General features: G+C 41.8%; 2 protein-coding genes across 7 annotated transcripts in view; one reads left to right on the forward strand and one right to left on the reverse strand.

Moving 5' to 3' along the window:
- cfap90 (cilia and flagella associated protein 90) overlaps window positions 1-23,372 on the forward strand; it is a 200,638-nt gene that overhangs the window by 113,632 nt on the left and 63,634 nt on the right. The window lies entirely within an intron of this gene.
- LOC307023126 (triple functional domain protein-like) overlaps window positions 1-23,372 on the reverse strand; it is a 94,186-nt gene that overhangs the window by 20,348 nt on the left and 50,466 nt on the right. For all 6 annotated transcript variants that reach the window (XR_013803608.1, XM_079656167.1, XM_079656166.1 and 3 more), the window contains exons 13-41: window positions 22,607-22,729; window positions 21,705-21,896; window positions 20,715-20,884; window positions 17,694-17,868; window positions 17,214-17,409; window positions 15,049-15,215; window positions 14,342-14,461; window positions 14,027-14,218; window positions 13,797-13,946; window positions 13,597-13,711; window positions 13,286-13,401; window positions 12,101-12,223; window positions 11,715-11,909; window positions 11,516-11,631; window positions 10,469-10,535; window positions 10,213-10,322; window positions 9,900-9,969; window positions 9,321-9,410; window positions 9,145-9,237; window positions 8,957-9,068; window positions 8,666-8,856; window positions 7,779-7,880; window positions 6,320-6,343; window positions 4,195-4,340; window positions 3,662-3,761; window positions 2,972-3,215; window positions 2,731-2,838; window positions 1,850-2,043; window positions 418-588 (exon numbers count right to left, since the gene is read on the reverse strand). Coding sequence is in view for 5 of the 6 variants with exons in the window: in XM_079656167.1 (XP_079512293.1) it covers window positions 418-588; window positions 1,850-2,043; window positions 2,731-2,838; window positions 2,972-3,215; window positions 3,662-3,761; window positions 4,195-4,340; window positions 6,320-6,343; window positions 7,779-7,880; window positions 8,666-8,856; window positions 8,957-9,068; window positions 9,145-9,237; window positions 9,321-9,410; window positions 9,900-9,969; window positions 10,213-10,322; window positions 10,469-10,535; window positions 11,516-11,631; window positions 11,715-11,909; window positions 12,101-12,223; window positions 13,286-13,401; window positions 13,597-13,711; window positions 13,797-13,946; window positions 14,027-14,218; window positions 14,342-14,461; window positions 15,049-15,215; window positions 17,214-17,409; window positions 17,694-17,868; window positions 20,715-20,884; window positions 21,705-21,896; window positions 22,607-22,729 (3,972 nt within the window). In the remaining variant the exon portion in view is untranslated. The remainder of the gene's footprint in view (window positions 1-417; window positions 589-1,849; window positions 2,044-2,730; window positions 2,839-2,971; window positions 3,216-3,661; window positions 3,762-4,194; window positions 4,341-6,319; window positions 6,344-7,778; window positions 7,881-8,665; window positions 8,857-8,956; window positions 9,069-9,144; window positions 9,238-9,320; window positions 9,411-9,899; window positions 9,970-10,212; window positions 10,323-10,468; window positions 10,536-11,515; window positions 11,632-11,714; window positions 11,910-12,100; window positions 12,224-13,285; window positions 13,402-13,596; window positions 13,712-13,796; window positions 13,947-14,026; window positions 14,219-14,341; window positions 14,462-15,048; window positions 15,216-17,213; window positions 17,410-17,693; window positions 17,869-20,714; window positions 20,885-21,704; window positions 21,897-22,606; window positions 22,730-23,372) is intronic.

A 23,372-nucleotide genomic window follows, 5' to 3' on the forward strand; every position in this document is an offset into this window, starting at 1 on the left:
CTATCAAATGTGATGGTTTGAGTCACTGATATGCTAATGACTCCTACTAATAACTTGTTCAAGATGTGTTTCCTGTTGGCTTTTTTTTTTTTTTAAAGTACGAACATAAAGCTTCTGAAGTTGATGGGACAAAACTCTCTGCCAGCGTCTCGGCTCATGTCACTATATATAGCTTCTCCAAGGATGAGCTCCAGAACAAAAGTCCTTTCTGACCTACAATTTGAAGAACTCCGTGAACCTACTTTGCAGCACCAGAAAAGTCTAAAACAGTTTGTGTCCTAAATCCTAATTTCTCCCCTGAGACTCTTCCTCCTCCCCCTACTGCTGCTGCTGCTTCATCATCATCATCATCTTTCCCTGCCCGTCCCTTTGTCTCTGACCCGTGTCTCCGCCCCGCTGGGACGTCCTCCCTCTCACCTTGTCGTCCTGTGAGTCTGGCTGCAGCAGGCTGTGCTGCTGGATGGCCATGGGGGGGGGCAGGGGCACCGAGTCGGCCCCCTCCTCGCCCTCCTCCTCTCCGCAGCTCTGCATGCCCGAGGAACTGGACTTGGACAGCGTGCCGCTCGAAAGGCCCTCGTTACGAACCCTCTGCAACCAGTCAGGTCATTTCATTCAGAAACAGTCTTTACAAGTACAGTCAGAAGACATAATGGAGATTTGTAAGAAGGGACACCCCGATAAGGGTTATCAGCAGATTTAGAGTCCAGACACTAAACGACAAGTTCATGTATTATTTTGAAACATTTACAAGCTAAAAAACACCAATCAAATACCCTACAAACTATAGGCTTATCTAACCTTCATCAGTGTTAACAGGGAAAGTAATTATGTAAATTAAAGGCATTTCAGTATACCGGTATTTAAGCGGTGATATATGTGGTTAACAGCTGCTGCCATAAGCTCGCTTTAAAGACAGACACCGATAAAGACATGTGATAGGGTTATCCATCTTATTGCATATCTTTGGGCTTCTGCAGACAACACTGCATTTGGAACAGATGTTTTGCTTACCCTTTATAGTTGTATGTGTATGCAAGGAGGAATAAGTTGGGATAAGGTCATACAGTCTGTCATTCAGCATATTAACTAGACCCTCCAGAAAAACGCGATTCTGCGATCGCAGAATTTACCGCATAATCAGCAAAATGGCGCAGATTTTTAAAAGGCCGCATATTTATCAAAAGGCCGCATAATCCCCGCATTTTTCCACACAAAGTTGAGGGGAAAAAAAGTTAACTCGTCTTGACGTCATCAGCTCGCGCATCACAGAATGTAAACAACACTGTATAGAGTGAACGTGTGGAGCTCTCACACGATAGAGAAAACACCAAGATGAAAAAATCTAATCCATCTCATTTACCGACGAACATTTCTACTAAAGACCGGGCAAAAAGTGGGGGGAAACTATTCTGCACCCCGTGCAACTGTGTGTTGGAGCCATAGACTGTATATATAAAGGTTGGAGCATAAGAGAAAATCGACGGTGACGACCCACTTTGATTCATTCAAACATTCGAAAAGGCTTTCTGCTGCTGCGGAAAAATTGTTATTCTTTTTTCCTGCATATTTAGCATATTTCCGCATATTTCGCAACTTCACCGCATAAAATCACATTAAAACCCCGCATGTTTAATCGCATAATCAAGGAATTTAGCCCGCGTTTTTCTGGAGGGTCTATTAATAACTACATTAAGGTGTTGCGAAAGATATTCGACTCAGCATCGTTGTTGGACCAGGATATGGCACGTATGACTTCTGTTATTTCTTTAAGTAAGTATATTGCACGGATGACCAAGTCTACATCACACACTAAATGGAGACGTGATGACAGTGTGAAGTTGACACCCACCTCCTCCACGGTCTCGTCCTGAGGCGTAGCGGCGCTGTCGTCCGAGTCTTTCTGCGACCCCATCGTCATCTCGCCGCTCTTCCTCACGTCGCGGCTCTTCTTGTGTTTGTGGGCGAGCTTCTTCACGTGGCCGTCCGCCTTGCCGCTGCTTAGTCTGCGCACTGGGCTGGTGAGCCACTTCCGCAGCGTGTTACCTGGGGAACACACCAACATTTAATGAATGTGGGGAGGAGACCGTAGAAAAGGGAGGTAGAGCCTTTGTTTAAAAATCTAAACAGAATTTTAATTTTTTTTTTTTATTGAATTCTTATATTTAGAGCCTTAACGTTTATTGTTGCACGAGACTACAGAAGATTTGAACTTTTTTTAATGACTTATAGGCAGAAGGATAAATATATTCCAGGATAATCTTTTTTAAAGTTCCTTTTATTGTTTTATCTGTGAAACAGGAAAGAAAAGTTCTGTCAGGTGATTTATTTTTTTCATTTTTGTTGTTTGTTGTTGTAATACTGACTTAGGCCACAAGAGGCCGAAGTGCACCACCAGCTATACTTGTAATTTCTCAATTCACTCTGAACAGAAGATATGATGTGTGTTGGCAGGTTTTAAACATTACAGTCATGACTTCTTTGCTGAAATGAGTATTCCCTGTTTCACAGATAAAAAAATAAGATTATCCAGTTTCCTTTTTCAAACCTATTCTTAATTCATAAACACGAGAGATATCACACTTCAAAAATAGATGACCAGATCGTTTTTTCTCTTTCTATTACACCAGCCCTTTTCAATAAGAGGTTTTACTTCAATAATGCCCGAGTGGAAAAAGGAGTCTCATGCTGCATGTTTTTTCGTAACATTGATGTGGTTGTGAGAGACCCTACCTGGTCTTTTGGGCCCCGGTGAGGTGTGGGAACCGATGCCGTGACCCGGCTGCAGCGTGGCGGACGACCCCGGCATGATGGAGTCGTTGCTGCACACTGATAGAGTGTCTGGAAGACAAAGTATTTAAATAAGCTCTGGTTTCAGCCCATGAACTGGTGATATACGGAATATGAACCTGTACTGCTTCATTACATACTTCACGTACATATATACTTGACCTTCCTAACAGACACGCTGTACCTTTGTGGTTGTAGATGCCCTCCATCTCCATGGATGAGCGTGAGTGTGCGATGCAGAGCATGGAGCAGGGCACCAGCCCCTCCATGGCGGGGGAGCGCTCTGTGGTGCGGACCAGGCACCAGTCCGGCTTCTCGTGGCAGCGCTCCAGAACCTCCACAGTCTGACCGCGGCGCACCGTCAGCTCGTTGCTGTTGCTCGCCATGAAGTCGTGAATCACCACCGTTAGCTCACAGCCACCGGAGAGCTGAGGGGGGGAGGGGGGGGGGATAATCAACAATGTTATAATGATAATAAGATACGATACAACATGATGACATACGATACCATTCCTCATGATGCAATGTGACAGCAACGAAAACATAACATAAAATAAGATATTATACCAGATATGATAACATAAGATACCGTGTGTGTTTGTGTGTGTGTGTGTGTGTGTGTGTGTGTGTGTGTATATATATATATGTGTGTGTATATATATATATATATATATATATATATATATATATATATATATATATATATATATATATATATATATATATATATATATATATATATATATATATATGTGTGTGTGTGTGTGTGTGTGTGTGTGTGTGTGTGTGTGTGTGTGTGTGTGTGTGTGTGTGTGTGTGTGTGTGTGTGTGTGTGTGTGTGTGTGTGTGTGTGTGTGTGTGTGTGTGCGCTCACCTTGTCGCTGTCCAGTGTGTTCTGTGAAGTGCGGGATGCCAGAGAGATGGTGTCTGGTTGGCTGCTGCCTTCACCCTGACTGTCCAGGTCCTCTCCGTCCCTAAAACACACACAAAGTCATGAATAAAAGGTGCAAAGAATTTCCGAGTTGGGCTCCACAATTACATTTAAATTGTCTTAAAATCGCAATATGGACTGATGCAATATTCAAATCACAGGAAGCACACTATTTGTTAAAGGATAAATGTGGTAATGGTGGAGCTGCAGAGATATCTCGGCCTACAAATCGTATACTACCGACTTACAAAATAATAGTATTTGCTACATATCATTGCAAAAAAAATCCCCATTGTAATTGTAATATATTTTCCAATGATAATGAGACGTATAATTCAAAAATGATCAGTCCCTCTACTATCGTTAATCATGTCGCGATGCAATATCCGCCAAAAGAAGCACAACCACTCATTTGTGCAGCCTTACTTCAGAGTGTCTGTGATTATAATCAGTTTCTTGCACGGTCTCATGTTTACCTTCCCCTGCCCTTGTGGTGCTTGGCGGTGGTTGTTTTGGGGATATGAATGGGCTCCTTCAGCGCTCCTCTCAGGTGGATGGAGCGCTCCTGAATCACCTCTCTGATGTGTTTGATCCAGTCCTGCTTGTTCTCGATGCTGGACGCCTGTTCGTGTTGGAAACACGTCGAGGGTTAGAGTCATCGGGAAATTCACTTTCTTTGGAATTCTTGTTTCACTCTGGGTGCTTCTCACAAGTCTGAATTTACCTCATCTCGTATCAACTCAATTTCAGATTATTTTATATTATAAAACGGACAAGTCAAATCAAGCAATCTGATTGGTTCTTAGCCGTGATATAATGAGCGTATATCACGGGTAGTATTGTTGTTACTTTTCACAAGTCAGTATCCCTCCGCGTCTGAGAAACAGCTACAACCGTTACAACTGTTACATTACGTCCGTTACGAAACTAACTGACTAACAAAGTTTAAGATGGAAACATTTAAGGTTAACTTCGACCTCCGGGGTGGCCTTACGATGGAGGAGTGGATTGAGCAGTGCCTATCTCCAGAAAGCCCCTAACCGACGACATGCAGAGCTACGTGAAGAGCAGGTAGACCAACTGGAAAAGTACCACCATTCAAAAGCTTTCTGATGCGGGTCTTGAAACAAAGCAGAGAAATTATGAGCGTTAGTGGCCACAGGTGCGAAAGCTCTCTCCAGAGCTACTGGAAGCCCAATCTCACCCCTTAGCTGTAGCTGTGATATAATGACCAGATATACCACGGCCTGTCGTGAGCTATTGCTTAAATAATCCTCTCAAGAACTGTGATTCCCAACAATCAACACCATGTCAGATTATATTATATAAATGGATATTGTAGTTTATATATAAATACTATCTATATTAATAAATAGGCGCGTTCACACCGGAGTACTTTTCCTTATGTGAGTCTTTTCTCTTTTAAATGATTATTCCTGTATTTTCTTTTCTTTAAAATCAGGTTCTAATACGTCACTTTCCTACCACGATAGCACGCCAGAAAACTTTACCAAGTCAATTTGTTATTGATATCCACTATAAAATCCTGTGTCGACCCATTCCTTGCTTTTTACTGTTCATTTTAAGCATTTATATGTTCAGAGATTTAAAAAATGTATCCATTACTGTGGCTTAGATTAACAATTCCACTTTAAAAAAAAAAATGCTTTATCCTATTAGTTATTTTACATATAACAGTTTATTAGCATTACTTTAGCTAACTATATCAACTGTATGGCTAGTTAGGAATCACTGTCTAAAATATTTCACAACAATCTTTCATTAGATTTGAAAAATGGATTTTATGGGTCACATGTGCTGCTTTTGATCATCTAGTTCAGGGATGGGCAAACGGTGGCCCGGCAGCCAAATACCGCAAAAATAATCTGTGACGTGTTTGTGTGTATTGTGTTTGTTTCCCGGGGAAAACACTCACAACACACACCGGCTGTTGTTATGCCTGCTGTGACGTTAAGTTGCCGCTTGTAATTATGCCTTTACAAGCTGAAAAGTTGTATTTATCATCTGAATTTGGCGAGGGGGAGCGCCGCTGAGGAACAGCAGAGTGCGGGTTGACGGGTGTCTGTGTTGACATTGTGGAATAAGGGGAATGCAGAGACAGGCTACAAGTGTCTTAGGTTCAAGTTAGACAACTAATGTCTGGGTTAGTGTTCATGACTTCATGTCATCTTAATGGTTAATGTCAATGCACACACATTTTCCGTGCTTTCCAATAGTTTTATTCCACTGTTAAATAACCTGTTCAATACAAACATGCCAATTGTAAAAATTAAATAACATTTCTGTGAACTGATATTTGTTTAGTGAGCTTATTAGAGAATGTTCCCTGAAAGATTTTCAAATGTCAACGAAGATGTGAGACTTAGTATATTTGTTAATAATTACACACAACACATGGAATTTGTGTGTGTGTTCCAAGTGAATCTGCGGCCCCCTGGTGGCCAGTACATACATTATGTGGCCCCCACGCCCATCCAAGTTGCCCATCCCTGATCCAGTTCCAGCTAAAGACGCAAGAGATGTCAAGAGTTTCAGACTTGTGAGAAGTGATGGCTGTGTGTCGGGATAGTTCGTACTCACCATGTGTTTGGATCCCTGACTTAGCTTTGAATTTAAAATAGAAAATAGAAAATGTCACTGGTTTGATTATAGCAGATAAACATGACATTTGTTATGGTGTTATGATTTGACATGATACAAACACACAACACTGATATTCTGCCTTGACAGCGTACTGTAGGCCAATTCAATGTGAAGCAGATTGGATGGATGGATGTGGGGGTGTGTGTGTGTGTGTGTGTGTGTGTGTGTGTGTGTGTGTGTGTGTGTGTGTGTGTGTGTGTGTGTGTGTGTGTGTGTGTGTGTGTGTGTGTGTGTGTGTGTGTGTGTGTGTGTGTGTGTGTGCATGTGTAGATTGTTATGAGACACACTTCGTTAACAATGCACATATCACATGACAGCTTCTCAGCGGTTAGTTTGTAAGTCACCAGTAACATTGAGTTGTAACGCTCAGAAATAAACGTGTTAGGAGTTTGGCTTCATGCTGTTCCAACGGCTCACACTAATTCAAATCCATCTGTTCAAAATTCAAAAGGAAAACTCAAAGAAGATTTAAAACTCACCCGGAGAGCTGAATAAGTTAGTGCCATATACATTTCTTTCATAATGCTGTTTGGATCATTAAAGAGTCCCTATTATGCATTTTGGGGTTCTCCTTTTGCTGTATTGTGTTATATAGGTTTATGTGCATGTAAATGGTCTGCTTCTGTTTACTTCCAGAACTTAGTGACATCACTACGTAACACTAGTGTTTTCCATTGGCGCTCCAACACATTATACGTGATAGGTTAAGGGGCGGGACATCTCTAAGCAGTTGACCAATCACAACAGAGCCAGCCAGCTACAATAAAGATCTTTATGAAAATGAAAGCATGCAACATACTAATATGAAACCTGATAATGAGCATAACAGAAAGCTTGTTTTTCAGTTAGAGAATGGCGACTAGTCACTTTGCAAAGTGGCATAAAGCCAGGATGGGAGACTGTGGGCGTTCAGGGGTTGAATCAGTGTCGGCAGCGTTGGTGGAAGCATGTCAGCCCACAGAGAGCATTAGAGATACAAACATCCAGAGAAAGTACAGCCGCACATATACAGATGTGCCTGTGCTCGTTAACGGATGGATCAAAGCAGAGGACAGAGAGACACAAGAAAGAAGACAGAAATCAGGAGGAGAAGAAGAGAGGAGTGTGTCACTACAGAAAGCTTCTCAGCTCTCTAGAAGCTGCTCATGCAATCAAAGGAGACATCAGAAAATACAATACAGGACGGCAGAGAATGTGAGTGTGTTGAATATGAAGAGAGCGAAAACTGGGCCAGACCAATACACAGTTTTCCAAAAGCATTGTTTCACAATCATATATAGATCCGTCAGTGGCTTCCAAGACTTTTCCTTGGCTGCGGTTTTAGCGTTCTGCCTTGGAACATCTGTATTGTTCAAACCCCTTAAAGACGACGAAAAAGTGAGGATGTGTTTTTTACCTTGAGCACAATCTTGTTGTCAGACGTCGGGGTGCGTCCCACCCACAGAGCAAACTTACAGGGGTCTCCTTCTACGTGCTCCGTCACCCCCAACTCTGACGTCTGGGGAAAGAGACAGGGACGATGTGAGAAGATTAGAAATATCAGAGGTACAATGGCTGTTGAAAAAAAGTATTGCTCCAGATAATGTGTTATTTCTTGAGTTATCTGAGACGGTGTTGATTCGGGAAGGATCAATCAGATTTAACTACAGTACTGAGAGTGATGATATGAGGCACAGAGGAACATTTTAAATACTAAATGTCAACTACCAATCAAAAAACGTCCATAAAAAACAACTCTTTTTAGATTAAATTATTTTAAACTCAAGCTTTTTACCGGGAGATTCAGACATTCACCATGTTGCTCATAAAGAAGCATAATGGGCATAATGGGTTGTCAAAATAAACAAATTCAATCATCAATTCATCAACAAGGAACCAGTAAAAGCAGCTGTAATACTAAATACGACAGCTGCCTGCTTGCCGTTTACTTCCTGCCAAAGCACCTCCACTTGTTTTTTACATTTGTAGCGCAATGCCCCGCGCTCTTCAGACTTTTGTTTAGACATCCTTAACTTAATTTCAATGTCTGCGTTTGCACACGGCCCTGCAGTCTCAAGCTCCAAAAAAGGTTTCCTGCTGTAACGCTGCAAATTTCCCCTCTGTGGGACTAATAAAGGTATTCTGATTCTGAATCATTTCTAACAACCTTTTTTTCAAGGACATATTTAAGATGAAGATATTAGTGATTTGGACCTAATTGTCTTAATTCAGTTACTCTAATCAATCAGATGCGTGTTATCCAAACACCTTTCATTGCGTACAGTGCTACCATCGTCTACTTACAAAGAGTTTGCTCTTGTAGATGTATTTGCTCCTGCCGTTTGAGTCCTTGACCTCCTTGCTGAAGATGAGGGACATCTCAAAGAGGAAGAGGTGGCGCTCCCGACCCTTTCGGATCAGAGTCTTTGGGTCCCACACCTGGAAGGAATCCTGGAGAATGAGCTCGCCCTGGGACTCCAGGTTTTCATCGAAACCTGGGAGAAAGAGAGGGTTTTAGAATGCTTGCCTGATTTATGAAGATATTTAATTCAACAGACGGTAAGAGATCAGCGCCACATAAATAACGAGTGTTACCTTCCAGCATGGAGAGGTGCATGGCATCGTTGGCTTTCTTAGGGACACTGAGCATCACCTCCAGGCCGTCCTTTATTTCTCCTTTCCCTTCTTCACAGCAAGTCAGCAGCTCCTAAAAACACACACACAATCAAACAAGGAACTAATAGAGACGCACACCGCAGCAGTGAGATTTGAAGGAGTGTTACCTTCAGCAGGAGCTGGTATTTGGTGATTCTCTGCACAGGTTTGATCAGATAGGAGGAGATGGAGTTGGCCAATCGGTGCCTCTGTTGAATTTCCTGTAGAGAGAAGAACGGTGGTGTGATTGCATGTAGATGGAAAAACATTGAATATTGAAGAAACGGTTGTTGGTGATACTCACATCAAAGTAGTTCCCAGCATGCTCTAGGATGAGCTGGGTGGAGTCGGGCTTGTTCTTACAGTAGTTCACATACATCTGGAACTTGTCAGCCTAGAGCAGGGAGAGAGATGTTTACAATAGTTGTAATATGAATAGCATACTTTAAGGATATACCAGGCAGCTTATTGCAGCGACACATAACCTGCATGCTCTCTGACTGGCAGAATAAACTCTAATATTTTCATTTAAAGTATAAAACAATATATCCAGTGAAGGTTTTATCTAAAGGAAACGGATACAAAATATATTTTTCTCGAATAGTAGGTCTGGGAACACATTTCAAATTGGGTTTATCATTAATAATATCAACAATATCAATAATTATAAGGGTCTTGTCCACAAAAGTAACAATGTGGCATCCCAGGTTACAGCACATCATACTCAGTCACAATACATACAGTAAATAATATGTGATAAAAATGTGATTGGTGTTTTAGCAAAGATTACAATTATTTGAAGTTGCTGAATTGGCTCAATAATATATTACGAAGGTCAGTTTTATGACTTCTTTAAAGATGCTGGTGAGCAAATGATACGTACCCATGTGACGAAGCAATGCCCGACATCCTCCGGTAGCTGCTCATATTTCTCCAACTCTTTGAGGAAGATACTGACGATAAAAAAAGCGGTATTAAAATATGACAAACACACAAGACCTTCAAAAAGGAATGAGTAGTTATATTTCAAAATAGAATCTAACACTCTGTATACAGCTTTACAGAGGCATGTAATATATGAAGCTGCTAGAGACTGAACTGTGTTTTCATGTTTCTAATATATTATATTTTCCTTTAAAACTTGATTTGATTTGATTCTGGATCTGTTTGACTGAGTCCTAAAAGTCATTTCTTACTTATGGTGGAACTCGAATAGGTCCTGCATGTTTCCAAAGATGATGTGCTCCTTGTTGATGATCCCTGGAGGAATCTCCTCCACGCCGCTGGTCATCTCCCACAGGTAGGTCTGAAAGAGACAAAAAACACAGGATTTCAAAACCAAAAAACTTGTAAACAGGTTTTTCTGATTCCTTTCCAGATGAAGTGTGAAAAGCTGTTGCACAACGGCGGCATCAGCAGGTTAACAGCGGTGGGCTGTGAAGCTGAACTCACATCCATGCACTCCCGCAGGTCTCGCACGTAGGCTTTCTCCGTCTGAATCAGCTCTGCCATGATGAACCTGGACACACACGCACAATTCATTTGAACAAAGTCCTCATGCACATCATGATAAATCACCAGTGTCGACCGCTTTCTTTCAGCCCGTCTGCTTAACCCATCGACATGAATGAATAATGAAAGAGGGCCATAACACTGAGTTGGTCATAAAGCATCCTGAACGACTGAAATCACGCTCATGATTTGCGAGGCTCGTATAAAATGACGCAGTCTCCTTTTCCTGTTTCGCGCTACATGTAGCTTCAGCTGTTGTGTCTGTACTTCTTGAGGAGGAGGAGGTTTAAATCACGCAAATCCATTATGTGCCAGATTTAAATTGAGCTCACTCTCAGAACCACTCACAGGTATAGAGCAAGTATGACTACAGTGCTGACGTTGCTGTCGACAAGGACAGAGACGGGCATAATAATCATTCTTTTAAGAGACCAACTTAGTTACCGCTGGTCTGCTCTGCTGCAAATGTTGGCACTGGGCCAACTATTTAATTACACGTCCAAACAAACTATAAAACATATCTCCAAGAAGGAGAAATGTAATCAAATATATGCTGACTCGCTACTATTTGTATAGTTTGTAGGCAGAGCACGTACTGTTTAGTAGTAGAGCTTTTAGCTATGCAGGCTACATGCTAAACACCTTTTTAATGTGCTGTATTATAGGAACTAGCTTTTTATTTTTAAATATATTTTTGTATGTTGTATCGACATATTGAGTAGATGAAAATAACACAAAAACATATCAATTATAAAAATAATAAAAACATTTAAAGACAATTCCATAAAATACAAAATAAAGAAGAAATAAAGAAAAGAAAGCCAATTACTTTTTTTTGTATAAAGTGATTTAAGAAGATAATTCAGTTTTTGGGGGAAAAGACACCAACTAAGAAGTGATTTAGAAAATGTCTGTTTGTGATTATAACTGCTTTAAACTATAACCGAAAATTCAGTAGTGTGACATAAACAGGAAGTGGTGACGTACTCCTTCCTGCGCGCCGACTTGCGTTTCTCCTCGTTGAGCTCGTGAGCGGCATCGCGCAGTTTGACCTCCGACCCCGGAGCCGTGGCGGGGATGATGTCCAGCTGGAGATCCTTACTCTGAGAAGAGCACAGACAAATGAATACGTGACTTTAAGTAACTTCAATGATGTCATTTTCTACCAAAAGGTATGAGCACGTACGGCCTTGTTAGAGTCCGAGGAGATGCCTAGGGCTTTCTCCAGGCTGCAGCGGTACTTGTCCATGCGCAGGGAGAAGTCTCGGTAGCGCTTGTCCACAGCCGTCACCCATTTCTTGATCTCTCCAGCGTGACTGTGGCCTTTCTCACAGAAGCCGTCAGCCAGTTGGATCAGCAGCTTGACACGCTCCTTAGTTTGCTGAAGGAGAGGGGGGGGATACAGAGTGTTAGAAGGACACACACATAGCGACGTGTATCTGTGTGTGTGTGTGTGTGTGTGTGTGTGTGTGTGTGTGTGTGTGTGTGTGTGTGTGTGTGTGTGTGTGTGTGTGTGTGTGTGTGTGTGTGTGTGTGTGTGTGTGTGTGTGTGTGTGTGAGAGAGAGGCCAACCTTGGCTGTGATGTGGAAGTCCTCGTGCTCCTTCAGCAGCTCCTGTGTGTGGTGGATACTCGAGCCAGTGGAAGTGTGTGTGGAGAGGTAAAACTCCCCGGTGTCATGAATCCACTCGAGAGCCTGAAGACACGAAAACACACACACACACACACACACACAGTCAGATCACAAGAGAAAGCAGTGCATGTGCACGGGCATGAAGGTATATAACTTCAGATCAGCGATGTACATTTCCACTGTATCTTACTAAATGGTGAGCGACTGAATTTCATTGTATTCCCTTTCCTGCTTGAACTTCATTCGCTAAAGGTATCTGCCAGATTTAGTCACTTTGGGGCTCCAGTCAGATTTATTATAACATTATTTCAAAAGAACGTATCATGTGTTATTATTATAGGTTCAAATAAAATAGCATTGATCCCTTGGTGAATTTAACAAGGCACTTCTACCAGCTGCAGCATGAACCCGTTAATGCCTCGATAACTATAATCGAATAATATACTTTATACATTATTCTGCATAACAAATACAAATAAGTTACTTTTTACATGTGTTTTATCATTATTAAATACCAGTCAACTATGGATATATTCTTCTATGTACAGTAACAATATCTATTAGATCTACTAGAAGTGGAACTGAATCAAACCATAACATTTAAAATAAGCTAAAAAAAACAAAGTGTATACATCCTTAATTTGACTTCTAATGTGAATCCAAAACAAAACTAAGTTAAACCAATAAAAACCAATTAACAACCAATAAACTGACCATAACCAATTCTTCAAACTCCTTAATAATAGTAGTGATGATGCGTTTGTGGGCATAAATAAATGTTTAGGTCCACTTAGATAAGTGGCTTTTTTGAAGTGTTGGCAGGGTAGGGACGTAATTGGAAATAAACTGAGTGTGAATATTTAAATATATGCAATAAACAGTCAATTTACAAAAAAAAGCAAAGCTGAAGGATGGGTGGAGGTGTTGGAGAGGAACTCCAACTTTGTTTTTATCCAGAGGATGTTCCAGTCCCTCTTCACCCTCTTCCTCCCTCTTCCTCCCTCTTCATCCACCCCCTTTTTTTTCAAAACAAGTAAAGGTCGGAGTACTTCTTCCACCTCTGCTTCAGCGACACAAGTGTCAGTAAAAGAAATGTAGGTGTGTGTGTTTTGGTGTTTGCTGTACCTGTTTGGCGCTGCGTTCAAACACCACGTACTGCTGACACTGGTCCAGCCGCCGCTTCCTCATCGTCCAGAAGTGGAGGACGCGGTTCTCTCTCTGCAGCAGCTCATTGAGGATGTCTGAAAAACAACAGAAAACAGAACAGATTCAGATCACAAGTTCCCAACTTTACAGGAAATTTGCACCAAGTATTGGCTATAAAGAAAGTATATTACATAACCATAACGTGTTGATTTAGTTCAAATTTTACTCAGCACCTTGTAAAAAACACCTTTATTCACAGCTCTTAATAAATCACTTTTTCCATCACTTACTTTTAACCTGCTGTTCTGGTGCTTTCACGTGGCTCATCATCCCCGGCATGTTGACGCTGTTCCTGTGCATGTACTTCAGGAAGACGTCTGCGTTTCTTCTGGCCAGAGTGCATGCCTGGTAGGAATATTAACACACACTGAGATCAGAGGTGGAACTTGACAGTATTCTAAAGAGCCATATTGATCATGTTGAACGTTACCTTGAGGAAAGCCTCCTTCTGCTCCAGGTGTTTGCTGATCATGGGGCTGACGTGGTCCGTCTCACAGTTGGGTCCCAGTTTGTCGGCTCCCCCGCACCAGTCCTCCTCTCTCTTGTACTCCTGCTCCAGGCTCTCCAACACACTGCACACCTGGGGGGGGGACACACACTCACTTAGTCTGGAGTTATGGGGGAGAAGAAGAAGTCACATTGAGTTCTGGAGACTCCTACCTGTTCAGAGGTCTTGTAGAAGGCCACTGAGGCGTTGACCAGCTTGAGTCTGTCCTCCATCTTCAGCATGAGCTGCTGCCAGTGGGAGGCCACGCTCTCCGCACAGTCCCTGATCAGGTCCATGTCGTAGTGGTTGGCCTGGAGCAGAGCCTCGGCCTTCTGCTGGACCTGCAGCGCACTCTGGTGGGTTTTCTGCACACAGGGAAGAAGTGGAGAGAGGATGGGGTTAGAATGACAGAACATATTGAGCAATAAGGTTTGTCAAATCGACAGGTTAGGGTTAGAAACTGGTGGGGTGAATAAACACTGTCTCACCTCAATGGCGTGTTGAAACTGTTCGTGTTCCCTCTGCAGCTGCTCGGCCTCCTGCAGCGAGCTGGCTGTTATGAGACCGGCGTTCAGCATCGACTCGCCGTTTCGAATCCAACCCAGAACCTACAAAAAAAAAAAAAAAAAAAAACGGAAGCTGTGTTCAAATCTGACCAATTCCAATGTTATTACTACTTCAATAAAGATTCCAGACACAGTGGAAACCTCTCACTACTGTGTCCGTCCGTGTTAAGCTGAAACATTTAAAATAAGTAAACTACTGTGCAATGTATAATTTAAATACACTAATACATTACAGAACCTACTGTTTATAAAATATAGAATACTGTATCACCAATTATAATAAATAATAGCCTTATTATAATGTACTGTTAACAAATACAGTGTCAGAAGTGTAAATAGGTAACAGTGCTTTTTAAAAGTGTTTACAGACCTATGTCTATGCCTAGTTTTAAATATAAAATCGTAACCCTGTGTGTTGTTATGTATGAAAAGACCGGAAGTGAACACTGTCAACAGACTACTCCAATAATATAAACGATGTATTTAAACAGTATTTGTGCAGGAATCATTCGGTCCAGAACTCTTTGATCACTTCTATGTGTTTCTGCTATAAATTGGTACATGTGTGTATATATACATTTCAGCCTGCAGATGGCGCCCTGCCTCAGGTGTAGCTCTGTGTTTCTCACCTGTTTGACCTCGGCCTGCAGGTGCCTCAGCTGGACGCACTGCTCCAGGTGTCGTCGGTGCTGCTCGGCGGCCAGGTCCAGTTCTTGCTGCTTCTCGTGGAGAAACTCCAGCAGGTCCTGAACCCGCGTCGCCATGTCAACGTCCCGGTCGCACAGCAGCTCCACGCCTGCAAGGGAAACACACAGCGAGGTTAGACAGAAGATAAGGTGAAGATGGAAATTGCACAAAAAAGACCACAATATATCAAAAATAGAGATATAAAATAGAGTTATAAAATAGAGTTATAAATACAACATGTTTACGTATACATTTATATATTCAGTTTAATATTTAATATTCCATCTCTCACATACTTATGTATATATAATAACTTGCTTTATATATTTGTTATTGTTCATTTGTAAATTCAACATTTTCTACTTTTTGGTTTATTTCTAGTCTTTTAATTTGTATTGTCTTTTTATGCTGCTGCAACAAAAAATATTTCCAAAATTGGACTCAATAAAGTAATATCTATCTTATCTGAACAGTTATAGTGCACACTACTAGGAAAATAAAAATGCTACTTTATGTTCAAATAAGTCATAATCCACATTGTTATTGTTATCAGTGTTTTCTCTTCACACGTCAAATACCCAAGTCTCTAATTAGTAATCACATTTGCATTAGTCCGACCAAACAAACCCCCTTTATAATAACCGCTCTTTGAATAATGTTATCAGCACGTTTCCATACACGTGACATGATGTAACCGTGCTTTGTGTGGTTTTACAGAGCACCTATTAGCATGTGAGATCACAGGTGAGTTATTATAGTTGGTGAGTGGGAGCCTCATCACAAACACCGACCGAAGCTGACCCGCGACACCTACACTGTATCAATATTAGACTAATGTAGCCAACGCAGAGATACGTGCAGCAGCAGGGAGCAGGAGCTGTATCCTGATGAAACCCTCAGCCTGGCGTCTGATGAGGCGACAAACATCTCTTCACCTCTACGGCACAGCGTTTGAGATTGACTAGCTTATAAAAAGCAGTGTCACAGGAAAAGAGAAACAAAACTACTTTAGGAATTCACAAGACATACTAGATATACTAGAAAGAAACCTGGGGAAGGAGAGCAGAGCATGAATGAGCCTAAAACCCTGAAGTGAGTCAGCATGTTACCACCGTCGGTTCCCTCGTTTTGAGGTCACCCTTTATTTGGTCGGATTGAAATAAGATCTGTGTTTAACACAAGCTTAAAAGGTGGGGTAGGTGATTTTGGAGAAACCAGCTCGAGTGCGCTAGAATTTGAAAATACAGAGCCCCTCCTCCAACACACACGAACGCGCACATGACCAATGAGGGCACGAGATAAGTTTGTGCACAGATGGAAGGCTGACAGGCAGGTAGGCCATCCAGTTATTTTAGCCGGGCCGGCTCAGATGTTTGGTCGTGCTTTTTACACCACGGCTTCCACAGATGACATTTCTTTATGGATTTTTTGTCAAAGCACTTCAGATATTCATTGCTATCGGGATGTTAAGAGCATTCCATGGAATATAACAAAAAGTGTATCTCGAGCCGGTTTCTCAAACTTACCCACCCCACCTTTAAGAGATTCTAATGTTTCGTTCTATGAAATAAAATACATCAGTAAATACCCCCCTGGTGAATGTCCAAAGATGCGTAAAAACTAGGGCTGTTTAAAAAGTGCCTAATTGAGACTAATGAACGTCATCAAGGCAAACATTAGCTACCTTTAGCATAGCGGTGGTGAGGTGTCATGTGACCATAATGCAGTTCCTTAATAGCCACGTGTTGTTTTAATGTGGCAATTGCATTAACTCTTTTAAAATCATAAAAGCAGTGTTAATATATAGAGGTTATTCTGCTGAAAATAACATATAAGTATCAAATACGTGCGTTTTCCACAAATCCATTTTCAGCAGTATTCCAAAAATCCAATGGTAAATCCCATTGCTTTATGACAAGGGACATCTTGCAATGCTTACTTCTGGGTCGGCCTACAAACTACGTCATCACTGCCAACCACCAAAACAAATTCCAACTGAAGGTAAGCTACCAAAAGAGGACATACCACTGGACACAAGGAAAGTGATTGTGAGCCGACCGCTTTGTTTTTTGGTTCCTTATAACAGCAGTGTTGGCGTTGCACTCACCAGAGGCCTGCACCTCGTTGACGTACTGCAGCAGCTCCTGGCCCTGGTGGATGACATCGAAGGTGAGGTTGTTCATGGTCAGGGCTTTGTCGGCGTGGTGCTGCAGCCTCTGCTCGGCCAGCGTCAGATCCTCCGTGTCGAATTCTGTCATCTGACCCGTCAGCTCCTCGTTCCACGACTCCAGGTCAGAGATGATCTGAGGGAGGACAAGCGTTTCCATTTGAACGAGGCTACACACACATGTATCCACAATGCTGAAAGGACAATGGATCTGAAGTAGAAACACTTATTTCGTTTTTTTTACATATTTTAATACATACATTTTCTAAACTGTATTTTACAACTTTTAGCTTTCTTAGGTCGATTGTCTCAGAGGGAGATTGTAAGTTTGCTTCAGGACTAGTCAGATCTTTACTATGTCTAAGATTGACCACAAGTCACTCAGACACACACGGCCTCTCTCCACGCAGGCAGACTCACGTCGATGGCGTCCCTCTCGAAGATGCGCAGCTGCAGGAAGAGTTCCAGTTTGATCTTCCTCTCCTGGAAGAGCTCCTCCATCTGGGCCTGGGCCTCGTCCAGCTGCTGCAGCACGCTCTCGATGTGGTTGATGGAGCTGTTGTGGGGCGTCTTGTTGCTGGAGATGGCCGAGTCCCTGCAACAGAAACGCACAAACAGCCGTCAAGACACAGCGGGGCAGGATGCCAGGAGATCTTCTAAACTGCTGCCTCAGTGGCCGACGCAGCGGTTAAACAGCAACGCAGTACTTTCAAGACAGGAAGTTAATTTAAATAGTGGAAGTCGGCATGAAGAAAATAGGGACAACTTCATCTTTAAAATGTGATTGTTCAATGTTGGATTTTGTAGAGTAGGCTTTTTATGTTGTGATTTTATAACATATTTTAACGTGTGTACTACAGCTTATCAGCAAATAGTCTTTATACAACTCTCAATAACGTCCCACACATTATTTAACAATCTGCTTTCTTATGTGTTTTAATTTTGTTTTTGTTTTGTCAGTCCAAATCCCAAAGATACTCAGATGTATATGAAATAACAAAAAAAGATAAATGAAGGATATATTTCCATATTTGTAAGGGTGGAGCAGTACTTTCTGAAATTCATTGTATGCCAAAATACTTAGAAAAAAAATATTATTTACACATCGCATGTATTATTCTTGGGTCAAGATTACCCCTCTTCTAAGCACATATTACTTTTGTGATATTGATTTATTTTTTCAATAATATGTTTTATGTATCGTTCCATATGTTGCTTTTGTTCATTGTTATATTTATAAAACTGTTGCACCACAAATGAATTCCTACTGAAAACATTTCCTCTGACGATCTGACTACAGCATACTAAGAAGTCAGGTTTCTAATAAGAGGAGAAACGCTGGTGCACACAATGTGGACGGCAGATTGAGTGTGAGAGTGAAACAGATCATACTCTCTGATTCATCAATCTGACAGATGCAAACATGCATGATGCACGAACACCAGTGAGTTTACAGAGAGCACAATATGAGTAAGCAATAGCCGTCACATTGATCCTGATTGGCTTCAGGTTGATTATTCTGCGTGACAGATGCACGCCCACACTCGATGCGTTTTGATATGCTTCTGGACTGCGCAAGGTTTATATTTATTTTAGTTTACAGCCTAGTTTCATGCCAGAAGCAGACTCCAGTGGGCAGGTCAATGAGTTTAAAATGACGTGACACCAGTTGGACATCGCGAGGTCTCCAAGGTGGTACCAAAATGTTTTTCTGATGGTATTTCTACGTGTGTTTATTTATAATGCAGGTCGAAGTGTTTAAACGTCCCATGTCATGGCCATTTCTACTGATCATAATTCCATTGTTGAGGTAAACTAGAATACATTTATATTGTGCAATTTTCCAAACTCACATTGGTTTCTCATACAGCATCTCTGTATAGTATGTGTATTCACTCTCTGTCCTACACGGCTTGTTGGAGCTCCTGCCGCCCCCCCCCCCCTCCCTCCCTCCCTCCCTGTGGGCCCAGTGGCCGTCTGCGAGACAGCGAGACTCAGTGAAACCCACACACACCCGCAGCCTGGCTGGGAGTTTGTGTGTGTGTGCTCAGGCTGAGTTCCGCGGTGTCTCGCCGACCCCACACCAGTGAGCCATCTCACACTGTCCCACTCCTCGCAGCAGCGAGCCTCGCAACGTCCCGCCGAGTGAGTGTGTGTGTGGAAGTCCGCGGATTGGTCCAAACGTAACGGCTCCGCAGATTGGTCCATTTCCATTCAGAGCCGTCACTAAACCCGAAATACGTCACTATACCCAAGAAGTAAACTCTCCAGCGAGGCGTTCTGGGGCAGCACAGACAGGTCTCTTCTGTGTTAGAGTTTTACTCGCTACAGGGTGTACTTTGAGGGATTTTGACTCTGCAGACCGTTTACATGCAGAAAAACCTTCATAACACACAAGGGGACGGGTAATAACCAGAAAAGCATGACATGGGACCTTTAATTCGGTAAAGTCAAAAGATCTATGGAATCTACATAAATATAAACTTCAAGACTCAACCGTGACTACATGGCATTCATTAAAGGTATCTGGGCGCTTTATACGAGAGTCATAGCTTTAAATTAAAATGGTATTTTTGATAATCTGTGATGTAGAGATCCTCACCTCCCGGTGGAGACTGGCACACTATTAGACGTGTGCTTATAAAAGCAGAATTATGTAAGAATTCACACCGGAGCCAACACGCCAGGGAGAGAGGGACAGAGAGAAAGAGATACAAAAAAAGGGGGTGGATGAAGAGGGAGGGAGAGGGTGAAGAGGGACTGGAACATCCTCTGGATAAAAACAGAGTTGGAGGTCCTCTCCAACACCTCCACCCATCCTTCAGCTTTGCTTCTACTTTCTTTTTTAAATTAAATTGACTGTTTATTGCATATATTTACATATTCACACTCAGTTTATTTCAAATTACGTCCCTACCATGCCAACACTTTATTGAGACAAAGCCACTAATCTAAGTTGACCTAAAAATAAATGTTTCTTACGTATTTATTGCCACAAACGCATCATCACTACTATTAGTAGTACTAGTTTGAAGAATTGGTTATGGTCAGTTTATTGGTTTTTACTCTAGTTGCCTGATTAAACTTAGTTTTGTTTTGGATTCACATTAGAAGTAAAATTAAGGATGTATACACTTAGTTTTTTAGCTTATTTTAAATGTCATGGTTTGATTCAGTTCCACTTCTAGTAGACCTAAAAGATATTGTTACTGTACATAGAAGAATATATCCATAGTTGACTAGCATTTAATAATGATAAAACACGCGTAAAAAGTAACATAGTGAAATAATAACCTAAAGAGCTTCATTAAACAAAAGTATGTAGACATGGCAGTGAATAATCTCTCCTTCACAACACGTCATTTGCTTCAGAAAAACATCTACCATTTGTTTTTGCTGAGCACTGGTTTCATTTTCAGTCAGTTGTGTCTTGATCAGTACCTGAGCTGCTGGATGAGGTCCTCCCCCTCCTTGATGACGTTGACGGTGACTTGCAGCGTGGTCTGCTGCTGCTGGCCGAAGCGTTTGATCAGATCCTGGACCGCCTCCACCGACTCGGCGTAAACGTCGTCCAGCAGCTCCTTCTGCAGCTCCTCCAGCCACGTCCACAGCTGCAGGAGGACATTCATTAGTACACTGAAAACTATCAACAATACATAACATAGAACAATGTCCGATTGGAAGTTGCGTTGAAGCTCACACTCAACATTTTTGTCACAGAACACACTCACTGTGATCACACGCTTGCATGCCAACAATCAGTGACACACATTTGCCGTCACTTTACCAATGATGAAAGCTGTTCAATTACACTCACGGAGGACAGTTCAGATTCTGTAACTGTACGTTCAATTCTAACCTCACCTAATCTGACCCTTACATTAACGCTATCACGACCTGTGTACGGTATAGTGGCCGTTTACTCAATACAAAAAATGTGTCTCACAAATAGCCTTGTAAAACATAAGTATAAGCAACATTACAATAGGATATCTACAGTTCCTAGGCCACATAGTCTACAAGGATTTCTTTGTTATGACTTGTGTTGCAAAAAATCCCAAACCTTTTGTAGAGACCTAGTGTAGTTACGGAAGGCAGATACAACTTAAACGAGGGTTTACTGAAAGCAAATAACTGCGTCAGGGCAGATGATTTCCATCCAAATGACATCCAACATTCATCTTTGATTACTGAACCCTATGTAATCCGTCATAAACATTTACGTCCCCCCCAAAAAGTGCTTGAGTGGCCCTTAAACCAGGTTTCAAGTGAGGACTTAAAAATGCCCATCTCTGTGTGACTAACTGCATAAAAGCGAAACAACACACACATCAGAATTTAATTTAATTCCTCTCGAGAGCGCTGTGAAAGCTCTCATCCACACAAACAGGCAGCCCACCATCCACTCCAGCGTTACGTCACCCTGCCCACCTCTTTGACGTGTGTGTGGAAGGCGACAGACATGTCCAGCAGGACTTTGCGCTGCTCCACGCGGCGAACAAAGTCTTGGATTCGGTCTTCGAGCTGGTGGGCGGCCTGGTAGATCTCCTCCGGGTCGCACTCTCCCGTCTGGGCCAGCTGCTCAGCCGCCTCCAGCAGCTTGTCTGCATTCGTGTACGTATTCTGGTCGGGGATGGAGAGAGAGATTAGCACAGGAAGACCATAACAATGCAATTAAAATATATTCAGGTTTCATGAGGAGATAGAGAAAGGGTCGAGGCAGAGAGGAATTTCAATCAGGAGACAGGAGGCGTGTGCACTGATAGACGGTGATGGGACACGGAGAAATTGAGAACTAAAGTAGGGGAAGGTGGAGAAACGAATGGCAACGTAGAAAATAAAATCACCACAACTTTGTCAGATTTTAGCAGTGGTTAACGATCCTTTGCTTAATCAATAGCAACAATACTGAAGTATAAAAAGAATCCATAAGAAGAAATAAAATGTCAATTAGGTAAAAGTAAAGTTAAGTCTCAAAAATAAGTTGGAATTTTCCAAGAAGTATCCATGAAATTAAAACAAAAAGAAAGTGCCTCAGATGTGTATTTCAAGTATGTAGTGAATGTACTTTGTTCAAGTAAATTCAACCACCTTTTTAGCTTTAGTACTCATTGAAAAAAAAATTGTTTTACTTTTTATAGTCTTGCTTTGAAATTAAATTCCCTAAAACATTTTATGTTTCTATAAATAATGGTGATTGACAGTGAAAATAACTTTAAAAAAGCACCGTACTATGACTATGGGCTATTTCCACATAAGCAAATGTCATTATCTACACAGTATTTGATATATTGGCTTGAACCAGGTGGGCAGTGAGAGTGAGAGAAAGCTACCTGTGCCACTTCCTCAAAGTCTTCGTGGCGTTTCTGCAGAGCTCGGGCTCGGTGGAGAGACTTCCCCACGCCCGTGTGTTTGCTGAGGAACGCCTCGCCGTGGTTTTCGATCCAGTCCAGCACCTGTGCAGAGGAACCCGTGAGAAACAACACACAGATTAGGAAATAGGCGACCACAAGGGGGTGCTCTGAGGTCATAGATAAACAACAAGTATTGACGATAATCGAAATAGTGTGTAAGAGAAGAGGAATGACAGAAACAATAATGAGTATTGTACGAGGCGTTGCACTGAGCCGTTTATTTTTCACACTCCTCTCCCTGCACTCTGTCCTTCGCAGCATTATTGCACAAAAAAGCATCTGCACGGACATATGACCCAATTCAGTTTCCATGGAAACAGTTGCCATGTCAACACCCTCAGGAATGCCCACGATTTTTTTGTTGTGTATCTGTACAATCAAATCTGATTATTGATTATAGCCTGCTGTTTTCTTAAGCCTTTATTTACATTCAAGGCATTTATCCAATGTTTCCTTCTAATAAATAAACTAACTCAAGGACATTTTGATAGAAAGCATGGCCTTGCATATTAAAACAGAAGACCCTACTATTTTCAAATTACTATCCAACCCTCTCATGTTGTACTGAAACAAATTGTAATTATGCTTTGTCCTGAATTACAATGTGTGCTTACGAATAAACAAAAACATGCATACAGTGTGTGTGTGTGTGTGTGTGTGTGTGTGTGTGTGTGTGTGTGTGTGT

Source organism: Notothenia rossii (genome assembly GCF_949606895.1).
Source record: "Notothenia rossii genome assembly, chromosome: 10".
Taxonomy (NCBI): Eukaryota; Metazoa; Chordata; class Actinopteri; order Perciformes; family Nototheniidae; genus Notothenia; species Notothenia rossii.